At 42.1% G+C, this 13,806-nt stretch overlaps 1 protein-coding gene across 1 annotated transcript in view; it reads right to left on the bottom strand.

The window, feature by feature from the left end:
• The window catches only part of usp43b (ubiquitin specific peptidase 43b), a 95,280-nt gene extending 81,936 nt beyond the window's left edge, over window positions 1-13,344 (bottom strand). Inside the window, exons 1-2 of the mRNA XM_036941255.2 lie at window positions 12,352-13,344; window positions 2,389-2,538 (exon numbers count right to left, since the gene is read on the bottom strand). Coding sequence (XP_036797150.2) covers window positions 2,389-2,538; window positions 12,352-12,972 — 771 coding nt within the window. The 5' untranslated portion in view covers window positions 12,973-13,344. The remainder of the gene's footprint in view (window positions 1-2,388; window positions 2,539-12,351) is intronic.
• Window positions 13,345-13,806: the final 462 nt, after the last annotated feature.

Raw genomic sequence — 13,806 nt, 5'->3', positions numbered from 1 at the left:
GGAAGTCCCGCAGACAGAGAACACAATAACAAGTTCAAAGTTCAAGTTCAAAAGTTCAAATGGGTCTCCTTCACACAGAAAGGTGAACCATTGGAGGTGTGGTGTGGGAAGATAGCCTAACCAAATTGATATTACCAGTTTGTCTTGCCTAAACTAAAGTAAAAGTGTAAAATCAATGATGAAGTGGAGCGGCAAGCTGTCAAAAACAGCAGGTTTTTGTCCCTCACACCGTCAGACTCTTGGGTGTTAACAAAGTGTGGCAACTTTTTCCTTGACGTGTCCCAGACTTATAATGACAGGCCTTATCAGCAGTCCTCCAGTCCCAGCCTCCTCTGATGTCCTCTGTGGCCTCATACGGAGAGACAGAGACACAGTCCAGATCACCTCCTGTGCCCTCTGGCCCTGCACTGAAGGGCAACTCATCTCAGATTGGAGCTTTGTTCAAGTATTGGATAGACACTGCATAGTACTGTATATGGCCAGATAAACAAAGATGGGGGTGTCAACAGAAATATGGATAGATGGAGAGAAAGGGGAAAGTGCGTGTGAGGGGACCGAATGCTCATTGCTCAAAGCAAACAACCAAATTGAATGGCTCAATGAACTGGGGCCCATACCAACACTCACTGTCACACACACACAACTCACTGAGCATCACTTAGCCTACACACATGCATACACCCATAAACACAAGAACACACCCACACATATGCAAACACACTAACCTGCTAACCTGTTAGAAGATAGATGAAGTAAGAAAATCCCACTTTGAGGAATCTTAGATACAAGACCACAAAGCTGAGTTCACACTGGCAACTGAATCTCAAAACCTCTGTCTTAGCCTACACACAGTCGAGTTTCTAGTCTTAACCATAGCCTTTGGTTCAGTAGGTCCCTACATGGTTAGTGTCAGTGAGATTCACTTCAACAGACCACAGCTTGAGACCACCTCTTACTTTGATCTATTAATTCAAGTATGCAGAGTGTCAAATTCAATTGATGCAACAAAGACCAAGCTGTGTTTTATCCAAAACAAGAGCCAGCAGGCCTAAGCAGTAGCCAAGCCAATGGCTTCATTCTGGCCAGTGTCATCGTGTAGTAAGCTGTGCTGGTCTGGAACACAGCACCATTTACCCTCCCTCAAACCATGCATCTCACTTCTGTTACTTAACACGCAAAAAAGTGGAACAGATTGTTTTCCGTGTGTTCGCATACCAATTTGATAAAGACATGTTGAATCCCAAATACAGTGATGTATTGTTCTGTGAAATTCCCCTCCACCAGAATAGCGATGATACAACAGAATAAATCAGTGGAGTAAGGTCTGTGGGAGAAGGGACACTGACATCATTTAGATATATTTGTGATGACTCACCAACTGTGAATTTGGCACTTGGTATGAATCATTCCATTGGTTATCACCCTGATAGCACTGCTAAAGAGGGGGTGTATTTCAAAAGCAGAAATATGTTTTTAATAATGCATGAAACTCCCTGCTAATGGGCACAGTGGAACCGATCAAAGGCCTATCCAGGGGGTGTCAGGCTCCACTGTGCCCACAGGCATACCTTCAGGAGGAGCCATGCACAGAGAAATTATCAAACAGCAAATTACCCAGCTTTGATTCTACTCCTCAGGCTGCACAGAAGACATTATAGAACAAAGTTGCAGGTCTCCTGTGAAAGCAGCAGTTTCACTTGTGGCATCAGCTAGACGGCTGCAGCACACAGGGCATGTTCACAGACAGACAGAACTATGGAAAGCCATCACAACAGCTCTAAGCTGTTCCTCCCCACAAACACAGGAAATACGTTTGTCAGAGAGGCAATTGTTTCCAAACAGGTGCATGAACAATTTCACCAAAGGGGGTAGGCAATACAAGGTATAGAGGGAGCTTTATCCCTCACACAGGGTTATCAGAATTATCTGTTGATTCATATGCCATTTAGAGCCCTGGAGAGAAGGAAATATGTAACTTCTATGCAATGCTGCTCTTCCTCTCACATCTGTTCAGAATTTTTCTGAATCACAGAGTACATAAATTAAAGTCGATAAATGCTGTGTTAGCACATTTAGTATAGATCCAAGGGTAGATAAGTACATCAATAATTGAGAGCTGAATTTAAATTGTACAGACTTAGAGCTGCAAAGAACTTAAAGATGCTGTTGCAAATGCCTGGAGAAACTGACGTTCTGTTGTGAAACCAAGGTTCTGTAAGCATATGAAAAGATAATTTTCTGTATAGCAATAGATATTACAGACAGTAGTTCTTGCTCTTGTGAGTGAGGAGTGCAAGGCACTGTTGAGACTTGTAGCGCAAGCCTACACTTTGAGTTCAGTACAGTTCAATGTGACTGTGTGACAGTGGATGGAGAAAGCACTCTTACCTTCCCTGGGGCTTTGGTCTTGTTATTGTTGTTGCTGCAGGAGGACAAGTTGACATCCTCGTGAACTCGGTCCAGAAGCCAAAGCAGGAACTCCAGGGCGTCATGTTGGGAGTTTCCTCGGAATTGGGATCCATACTTGGATACTATACTCTAGAGAGGGAAAGGAGAGTCACATGGTCAATGAAGGAGTCCATGTAAAACTGTATTGTAAACATTGGTGAATTAGTGCGTCTTCAATGGACAGAGAAAACAGATTAGCTGACTGTTGTTTTAAAATCTTTACATTGATGTAATTCAAGATGAATGTACTATAACCACAAAGTGTGCTTTTGAAGTAAAGACTTAATGCATGAATAACCTTCTGCTGTCCGGATAATCCAAACATTTTGCATTAGAGTGAAAAACTAAAACAGCAGTGGGATAATTCAGATCCAAATCTGACAGCTTGTTAGGATTTGAGATGTGACAGGAATACCCAAATTGCAGTACCAAAAGCTATTGGTTTGTTTACTGCCATTCCCGCTTACATAGAAACATGAAACACACCGTGTGATATTCACTGGCCAACTGAGGTGTGCAAGACCCTATATAATCAGTTTTATTTTTTGCCAAATTCCATTTGTTTTTTCCCCAAATTCCGTTTTCTCCGTTTGTTTTTTCCAGGTTTCAGTTTTTTCAGGTTTTTGCTCTCAAAATATATTTTTTTAGATAGAAAACAACAAAATTGTATGTTTTAGGTCCACACCAATGCTTAAACCACATCAGGAGACCCCTTTTGAGGTCTGGGAAAAATATATTACATTTACATTTTTGGGTGTAGATCCCCTTTTATTCATTGCACAGCAACACTGTTTGGTTAGTGGTGTTTCTGGAGGACACGGGATTGCAGAGTTTGTTAAACAAATCACCACTGGATTGATGCAGATAATCATGATATCATTCTACCAGGTAGGTATAGGCTTTTGGGAAAGCCTTCCCATCTCCAGAAGATGGATCAGTATTAGCATCATTGCTAATGCCTACACAAAAAGTGGTAGACAAACGAGCACACGCAGACAGGGGCATTCACGTGTTGCCTCTTCAGAAAGTTTAAGGAAAATACGAATCACTGATGCATTTTGTTCATGTCTTAACACCATAGTGCCCTCAAAGCTCATCACTAAGCTAAGGATCCTGAGACTAAACACCTCCCTCTGCAACCAGATGATGGACTTCCTGACGGGCCGCCCCCAGGTGGTAAAGGTAGGCAACAACACATCTGCCACGCTGATCTTCAACACGGGGGGCCCCTCGAGGGTGCGTGCTTAGTCCCCTCCTATACTCCCTGTTCACCCACGACTGCTCATTCAAGCACGACTCCAACACCAAGAGGGCACGACAATGCCTAATCCCCTTCAGGAGACTGAAAGTATTTGGCATGGGTCCTCAGATCCTCAAAAAGTTCTACAGCTGCACCTTCGAGCGCATCCTGACTGGTTGCATCATCGCCCGGTATGGCAACTGCTCGGCATACGACCAGGTGCTACAGAGGGTAGTGCGTACGGCCCAGGACATCACTGGGGCTAAGCTTCCTGCCATCCAGGACCTCTATACCAGGGGGTGTCAGCGGAAGGCCCTAAAATGTTTTAAAGACTCCAGCCACTCTAGTCATAGACTGTTCTCTCTGCTACCACATGGCAATCGGTTCCGGAGCGCCAATTCTAGATCCAAAAGGCTCCATAACAGCTGCTATCCCAAAGCCATAAGACTACTGAACAGTTAATTGAATGGCTACCTGGACTACTTGAATTGACCCCCCTTTTTATTTTTTATTTACGCTGCTGCTACTTGTCGTTTATTATTTATGGATAGTCATTTCACCATTACCTACATGTACATATTACCTCAATTACCTCGACTAACCTGTACCCCCACACATTGACACTGTACCGGTACCCCCTGTATATAGCCTCGTCATTGTCATTTTATAGTGTTTCTTTTGTTATAACTTTAGTTTATTTAGTAAATATTTTTTGAACTTTCATTTTTCTAAACACTGCATTGTTGGTTAAGGGCTTGTAAGTAAGCATTTCACTGTAAGGTCAACACGTTGTATTCGGCGCAAGTGACAAATACAATTTTATTTGATTTATGATAATCTTGTGCAAATTAATTAATTTTCTAACAAGTTCAATACATTTAGTTGAGTTCCTGTTAAGTTTAATAAATGTTTTAATATTATTGAATTCCATTTTAATGTCTGGATTCCGTGATTCTGTCCGCGTTCTCCGCATCGCAGATTTTATAGGACCCTAGGTGTGTCTGTTGGTCCACCTGGCTGCACACAGGATCCCTTCTTCAGGAAGCTCAGCTGTAGGCCTAATTCCTGTAGCACAGCCCCCACAGTGGACCCACAGCGGGTCAATCATTGCCTCGAGCCCGATGTCCGTCTCCACAGAACGCAGAACAAAGGGATTCTTGAATTGCAAATTTTCCCTAATGCTCTTCACGCTTCCCTCGTCGCCCACTGTCTGAGACAAAGCTATTTCAGGTCCCGGGCAGAAAATCCTCAAATGCTGCTGAGCCCAATCAGAGCTGACCTTGGATGGCTCCCACTGAACCCCCTCATATTCAGTTATTCAGAAACATTTGTCTCAACACCACACACACAACTATAGTACTAGTATTACCCAAACTTAACTGACAGATATAAAGACCGTTCTTCTGACATTTAAGAAAGCAACATCAAATGAAATACGTCCTTAGATATCACTCTGCCACAAAAAAGTAGGTTGAAGAATACTTAAGCCCACATGGAACACAATGTAAATTGAAATCTGTGGTTTAAGACTGAGTGGCACACGACTCAATTACTCTGGAATTAACCGGCTGAACCGCAGCTGGCAGCCTGAAGGAGCCTCAGCAGTAATGAGAGATTATGGAGAGAACAGCAGCCTGTGATCACTGCCAAATAATCCCTGGTATCTAACAGACATACTGTATGACTCTATCATACAGTACAGTAGATCTCGCTATCATTGGTACAACCTGTATAATAACACACCGTGTGTGGGAGGTACTGCTTTCTCTACCTATCTTCAAAGTAGCTACTCAGCTGAACATTGTACAAAGTGAACACACATTAAAAAACAGAGAGCAAAGTGATTATTGGGATGTGTCAAAGCAAAAGTAGGAGTAGAAGAGAGTAGTCTCCTAATGCTGTCTGAAAGTGTGCCTCTTCCTACAGTGTCTATTTTTAGTCAGAGACAAAGTCAGGATGAGAAGTATCACACTGTACAGGTCCTTACACACAATTACACAAAATGTGGACAACAAAATTAAAACATCACAAACACAGGGCCATAACTCAGACTGTGCAGACAAATCCATTGTCTAGTTGTCCCTGTGCCAGTAGCAAGTCTGTCCCTTTTGTGTCAAGAAAGAACAGCATGACATAATGGCCTCTTGGAGACTAGCAGCACAGCACAGAAGATAGCCTTCATGTAATAGGTTTGCTCATTGTACAGCTTTAACCTACTGTAAATATCTTGCATGGAAGGCAAAGCACAATTGAGGTAGCAAGATGAAACCTATATTGATGTTGTACGACTTGTTTTGTTGTGTTCTACATAGCCTAAGTTAGTCTGATGGCAGTGTACAGACAATAAAGATTTTAACTCTTGACATACTTTAAATTAACTCTCCAAGGCAGTTTCCAGAAGTAAGTCCTCTGTAGACACATAATGCTACAATTACAAGCTGCGGTTACAGAGGCAAATCTCCCATGGTAATTATAGTTATCTTCATCAGTGTCCGTGAAATCTGGTAATTGCGTAAGATAAATAATTGATACTGTAGATAAGGTATAGTTTTCTCTGTGGTGTCCACAATGGCCATTTTGACCTAATTACGTATAACTCTGGACTGTGTAATATGTGTGTATAATTAATGCTCTGGTTTATGAGGTATCTGACTCAAACTGACAATTAATACTTTATTTTATTTCACCTTTATTTAACTAGGCACGTCAGTAAAGCACACATTCTTATTTTCAATGACGGCCTAGGAACGGTGGGTTAACTACCTTGTTCAGGAGCAGAACGACAGATTTTTACCTTGTCAGCTCAGGGGATTCAATCTTGCAACCTTACAGTTAACTAGTCCAACGCTCTAACCACCTGCCTCTCACTGCACTCCACGAGGAGCCTGCCTGTTATGCGAATGCAGTAGAAGCCAAGGTAAGTTGCTAGCTAGCGTTAAACTTATCTTATAAAAAACAATCAATCAATCAATCATAATCACTAGTTAACTACACATGGTTGATGATATTACTAGTTTATCTAGCGTGTCGTGCGTTGCATATAATCGATGCAACGTAGGGGGATGATTTAACAAAAGCGCATTTGCGAAAAAAGCACAATCATTGTACGACTGTACCTAACCATAAACACCAATGCCTTTCTTAAAATCAATACACAGAAGTATATATTTTTAAACCTGCATATTTAGCTAAAAGAAATCCAGGTTAGCAGGAAATATTAACCAGGTGAAATTATGTCACTTCTCTTGCGTTCATTGCACGCAGAGTCAGGATATATGCAACAGTTTGGGCAGCCTGGCTCGTTGCAAACTAATTTGCCAGAATGTTACACAATTATGACATAACATTGAAGGTTGTGCAATGTAACAGGAATTTTTAGACTAATGGATGCCACCCCTTAGATAAAATACGTAACGGTTCCATATTTCACTGAAATAATAAACGTTTTGTTTTCGAAATGATAGATTCGACCATATTAATGACCAAAGGCTCGTATTTCTGTGTGTTATTATATTATAACTAAGTCTATGACTTGATAGAGCAGTCTGAATGAGCGATGGTAGGAAGCAGCAGGCTCGTACGCATTAATTCAAACAGCACTTTCGTGCGTTTTGCCAGCAGCTCTTCGCAAGCACAGCGCTGTTTATGACTTCATGCCTATCAGCCAAATGGCTGGTGTAACTGATGAGAAATGGCTAGCTAGTTAGCGGGGTGCGCGCTAGTAGCGTTTCAATCGTCACTCGCTCTGAGACTTGGAGTGGTTGTTCCCCTCGCTCTGCATGGGTAACGCTGCTTCGAGGGTGGCTGTTGTCGATGTGTTCCTGGTTCGAGCCCAGGGGGAGCGAGGTGAGGGACGGAAGCTATACTGTTACACTGGCAATACTAAAGTGCATATAAGAACATCCAATAGTCATAGGTATTTTCTTGCATGTGTGAATTAATGAAAGTTTGATTTTTATAGTAATTTATTTGAATTTGGCGCTCTACATTTTCCCTGGCTTTTGGCCAGGTGGGACGCTAGCGTCCCACATATCCCAGAGGTTAAATTGAGAGGTGGGGGGTATGACTGTGAGAAGTTCAGTTCTGTCGACCTTTTAAAAGGACATTCTATTCCAAAATAAATGAAAATTCTAAAATAGAATTTCCCACTCTGGAAATCAGCCCAATAACATATTATCAGGCAGGTGTGTTATTTAGCAATAAGCATTATCACCTGATGTAGCCCACCTGATGCTAACTCTTAGATCTAAACATTAGGCTATCTTGTTGCCAGTCAGCAATATATTGATGACTTGAATGCCCCCCCCCAAAAAAAATTCCACTGGCACTCAGAGAACCAAGGATCATGTACTGTGAACTATTGCAGGTCTACCTGTTACACCTGACCCGTGTTACAATTAGCCCCAATCTTATGCATTCAACGCCATTAGCGAGCTCTGACGAGCATAAACCATTCCACTGCTAAAAAATTTGGTTCTAAAATAGTGCATTTTACACATTTTGGGGATTTGAGAAATAAGTGTAGTAACACTAGAACGCTCCGTGATCATCCGCTATTTACAGTGGCCATCATAACTGCTTTCAAATGTGGGTTTTCCCGCGACTGTATTAAGAATGTTGTACAATGACTGGACATCCACATGTCTCTCCCCGTGGAGCACTAATTTGAGTGCTCTTCAAGAGGAATTTTACTTTCTCGCATAGAATGCGACAGGCTGAACAATTTAATAGGTAAACTATTCTACTATTGGGTTGTCTGATTTTGCAGTTGCCTACTCATGTTTTTGGTTGTGGAAAATGAAAATGTGGACAACACATTTTTCATTATATAATTCAAAATTAGGGAGCGGTGTCATGCCCATAGAGGGCACAGGTGCACGTACCCCCACAGATTTGTCTTGTTAATATATATTATTATTATTATTTTAAAAATAAAACTACTAGCCACCTAGCAATTTTATGCCCAGATAGATTCCTAATCTCCCAACATCATAACTAGCTACCAAGAAGCCATTTCAGGCTATCAATCAAGTTAGAGTAGCTAGCTTGTCTAACTATATTAGCTGGCATGCCTTTAGAAAAGCAAGCAATTACTATATGACCTGAATAAGACTCACATTACTTTCAATATTTTACCCACATTTTTGCAGAGATGCAGAAAAGCATATTTAGTTTCTTTAAAAAAAGACTGTCAGGAGGATACAGACAGCTCAAGAGGTTTAGATGTTTAGATACGCAGAAAAATAAACAGTTTTGACATAGAATTAAGCTTAATTACTATAGTTCTAGATTGCAGCAAAATGCTGTTTCGGGTGTTTGAAAAATGCTACATTCTCCAACTTCAGGACTGGGACATATCCCAATATGGATCACCCCCAAGCCATCCTCATGTACTTTGTGCCCACTCAGATTTTTGGGGTGAATGACGCCCCTGACCAAAGGTCCCGGGCCTCATTTGAATCATACCCAGCCCAATTAAACCCCTGTGTACGCCTGAAGAGAAGATTTACAGAACAAGAACAAGTGTCATCTCCCTGTGACTTCACTGAGTCATTTCACTTCATATTTAAAGTCCTGAAACCCAAAGCTCTGCCAGATCAGATAGCCTAATCATTAAAAGGAGACCCCAAATATTGACACATCCTTGGAAGCCAGAGTCACTCTCACAGTGATGAGTCATCACACAAACATGTCAAACCTCTAAACTGATTTATCCTTCAAACACGACCAGATAGTCCATCTGCTCCGTAGGGAGGGAGTGAGGACTGAATTCCATCCCTCTCTCCCTACCCTCCCTGACCCCTGTCCTAGGCCTCTCCCATGTTATTGAAACCTATATACTAGCTGTTGAGTAACTGTTTGAGTTTCTGTTTTCAAACCTTCTCTGGCCCCTCTATGCAAACAGTGAAATCCACCAGGAGGGATTCAGAGAATGCACTAGGACAAACAGATCAGATACTCTTTAAAACACACATCTGATTCTGATCCCAGAGCAGGTAGAATGAAGCCCTCAGATCAGAGGACAGTGACAGGTAGGACATGATGAACGGGAAGAATATATATATAAAGTCACGGACACAGTACTTAACCTTCGATACCACATTTCAGTAACCCTCCCCCGACAGCGTCAGTCCTGCAAGGTGCTACTGGAATGTGGCTCAGTGCCAGTCATCCTGCGGTAGCTACCTTTGTGTTTTATTTTTCTCCTGTCTGCGCCACCAACCTGCCTGAGAGGACACCGGGACAGATCACCATTTAATGTTAACTTTTTGCTTCTAATAAACCAATGACCTCTCCTCTGAATTCACTCAAAATACATTTTGCCTGCTTATAATGAGGCTTGAAAAGTCATTTCTTTCTGCCAAGCTGTCAGTCATTCTCACATTAGAGTTGACTTGGTGCATAAGAGTGGATATTAACCTGTAACTGAACAGCACACGTGTGCAACCACCGAATTGCTTTTGCTAATACATTGTGTTACATCATAAAGTTTACTTACATTCACTTTAATTTTCTCCTCCAAAATTGTGTTTATTTTTTTATGACCCAAACACTTATCCACCTTCTTTGCTATTCCTTGTCTATGCTATTCACTCTATCTCCTCTTACTCTGTCAGAGGCATGTGGAGTGACTGATAATACTGTTTGAGAACTCTGCTCTGAGATAATTATGAAGTGGGCCATTTAAATTACGGGGTAAGGTTTTTGATTGTTTATAGATGGCTGGTTGTTTTGTCTGATGCTCCCATGGCCTAAGGGCTCAGACAGGGGGCTGACAGCTATCTGATTATCTTATGGTGCCTGCAGACAGCTGTGGAATTACATAGAAAACCGTTTTAGATGGCCAGACATGAACTCATGACTCTTCTGGTCACAGAGCCACAGCCAAGATGCACGCCTGTGTGTACTTAAACACAGGAAAGATCTCATCACATGCATTGAGTATTTATCATTACAGCTATCTTGAGATCTCAACTATCTTGACTACATGAAGCCAGCTCAGATTTTTATCCTCTCAAAATCTGACAGGAGAGCCCCACAAGATAAGAAGGAGAGCCCCACAAGATAAGAAGGAGAGCCCCACAAGATAAGAAGGAAGTGGCTATAGATGGAGAGGAGTTGGCAGGGTATCCTTAGAAGAGTGAGATTGTGAGAAAGAGTTACTTTTTGGAGGAGAGGAACGGTCACACAGAACATTGGGTCAGACAGAGACCAAATAAACTAGTTAGGATTGATTCTCCTCTGAGACCTCTCTGGCAGGAGGTACAGCACTGACTGCACAATAAAGGTAATACAATCTCTGGATAGTAATTTAGTCTGGTATTGTGGTTGGGCACTCTCAATCTGCCCCTCATTGACCACCACCCAGACAAAACTTCTCTAACTCTTCTACTTCCAGTACATTACACTGAGCTAGAGGCAAAGTGATTGAGCCCCTGGCTTTGCACAATGCAGGGTGAAGGTGTGCCTCTAGTTATGCTTACACCTCTTCTCCTCACAGATCAATTAGCATTTCCAAGAATAAATCCATTGTGAATGTATTGTCCTACCCCTTATCATCTTCTCTTTATCTGGCCTTGAACTATATAGGAGCTTAGCACTGCAGGCGCGGGAGTATGATAATTGTGTTTTCCTCCTCTTTGGCGTGGGCAGGGTGGGAAAGCCTGAGGGGAAACTGATACGGTCACCGCCTCCTGATCCACACTCAGATCCACACTCAGATCCACTCTCAGATCCTTTAATGGAGAGTGTTCCTCTCAATAAACAGTTGTCTCTATGGCAATGTTGCCTAACTAACATAATGAAGTGTGTCCTATTCAGAAACACTCCAATATTGTAAATGGTAGTGAGTCGGCCAGGTGATATGCTCATCAACGCAGCGACTGGAATATTAAAGCCCAGCGTTCGAAGCCGCCATACCTGGAAAACACTCAATATAACACACCATCTTTCAAAAGTCTGTTTAGAGTATAGTAAGTCCATTGTTTATGTTCAAGGTTCTTCTGTGCTGTGAGTGTCTGATGGAACAAAGTGCTAGCTCAGCACTCCAGACAGACACCTGGTAATCCCATGCCCTCAGACTCCAGTGACACACAGTGCCAGCCAGCCACCTCATTAGTAAGTGGTGAACTAAAAGCCATCTGGGTAAACTCACATACTATAAAAGCACTGTAGAGATGAACTGGAGTTCAGCATAGCTATCAAAGCTCCAAGATGCACTGACTTGTAAAGTAAAAAATAAACAGGTTACCTATAGGCTAATAAATCTTATGAGCTCCAATGTCATGGATAGTGCCTCAGCATCATTTTTGGAATATCAAATCAAATGTTATTTGTCACATGTTTCGTAAACAACAGGTGTAGACTAACAGTGAAATGATTATTGACCAATATGATAACATTTTCTGTAAATCCCCTCAATATTTTAGGCAAATGTCAAACAAATTGTTTTTTATCATGTTAGGAATGACTGCAGCATAGTTTTTTATGTTGCGGTTTCAATCAAGGTGCAATCAAGGTATACAGGGACAAATGGAAATACAGCAGTTATCTTCACCCCTGGATCTCTGGTACTATAAAGGCTTGTCCTGAGTGTATTACATAGTAAGTATATTGTTAGTACACAGGTATAAGAGCAACTCAAATAGCCAACTATAGCCTACCTTGAATTCCACGGACAGTTGCGGGATGTATTCCAGAGTCCAGAGTGCCCTAACAAGTGATGCCAACTGCTCCGTGACTTCACCTCTGGCATGCTGCGTGTCTTCACTTTTAACAATCCCATTAATTCTCCTTCGACTCAAATCCAATTTGTACCATTCCAACCCGAGATACTCTGCGAGCAGGTCAGTGTTGCTCAAGCACTGGACCACGGCGTTCATGAAACAGGTGTTCCCGTGATTTTTCAAGCCTAGAACACCTGGAATGTTGCCACCATAGCACCATAAAACCCTTTCTTTCACCGAGCAACGGGAAGAAGCTATCGAATTATTTTTAACAGAATCCTCCCCGGCGACCTGGACATCCTCTTTGATATTTTCTGAGTTGGCACTGAGTGTGCAAGGTGTCCCGTCACGAAACCCTCCATCGTCATCCTCTGCGCCCTGAACTGCAACGTCTCCAAAATGGGTAAAAGTGCCCAAAGTTTTGATAATTTTATTTACAAAACTCCCCACCGACTTCAATGATTTCTTTCGAAAAAGCCGTCCATGTTTCTGTTTGTTTTCCTTGCGCGTTGCTGCCTTTGATGTGGCTTCATCCTTCACTCTGCAGTGTTTATCCATATCTTTATAATACTTTGCCGATGTTGGAGAATTCTGGAATTAATTTCGAGGCCAGTGTGCCACTTTTCTGCAGAGATTTCCCATCCGGATACCGTGAGGAGGACAGAACACCAGCGCACAGAGGTGAAACCATGGCACATCAACACATATCAACCCCGTGCAGCTGGTAAACGTCAAACACTTCAACACTTACTGAAACCCTTAATGCTTGTTGACCAAATTACACGAGCTCCATCGATGTTCAACATTACCGCGCCTTTCCTTGCCTCCTACTTGCAGCCTTTACGGACATGTACACACTCACTTACCCATCGCTTCTAACTTCGCCTCGAAAGAGGCGTGTATTCATATGCGTAGTGTGTGACTATTCCCTCCCACTTTGATTCTAGTCCCTGTATCATCAGAGTAGTTTACGCTGGCATAGTAGGCCATATAAACGCTGACTCACAAGTTGATGTTTCCAGGTTTAACTTTGATTCTCATGAAAACAATCAAGTTGATGTTTCCAGGTTTAACTTTTCTTCCCATGAAAACAATCAGTTTTTCATGGGTGAATGTTGAAACAGTCATGTTTTCTGTTTGGCAGGTTTTCTCTGTTAGTATTAAATACATGGATAAGTCATGGACAAGTTTTTGCATTTAGAACACACACATATTAGCCAATCATGAATGGATTAATGATGTGTAGACATTATTTAAAGTAGGTTATGTAGGTTTCCCAATGTTTGGGAACCCCTGCTGTTTCAACCCACTGGCAAGAAGGGTAGTGGTGAGGTGCTCACTTGAAGAGAGCAGTAACCAACCATACACAACAAGATAGAAGGATATGATGGG

This window comes from Oncorhynchus mykiss, chromosome 13 (genome assembly GCF_057628025.1).
Source record: "Oncorhynchus mykiss isolate SJ-2025 chromosome 13, ASM5762802v1, whole genome shotgun sequence".
NCBI classification, from domain to species: domain Eukaryota; kingdom Metazoa; phylum Chordata; class Actinopteri; order Salmoniformes; family Salmonidae; genus Oncorhynchus; species Oncorhynchus mykiss.
The sequence above is the reverse complement of the archived record's forward strand: the minus strand, read 5'-3'. Positions and strand labels throughout refer to the sequence as shown.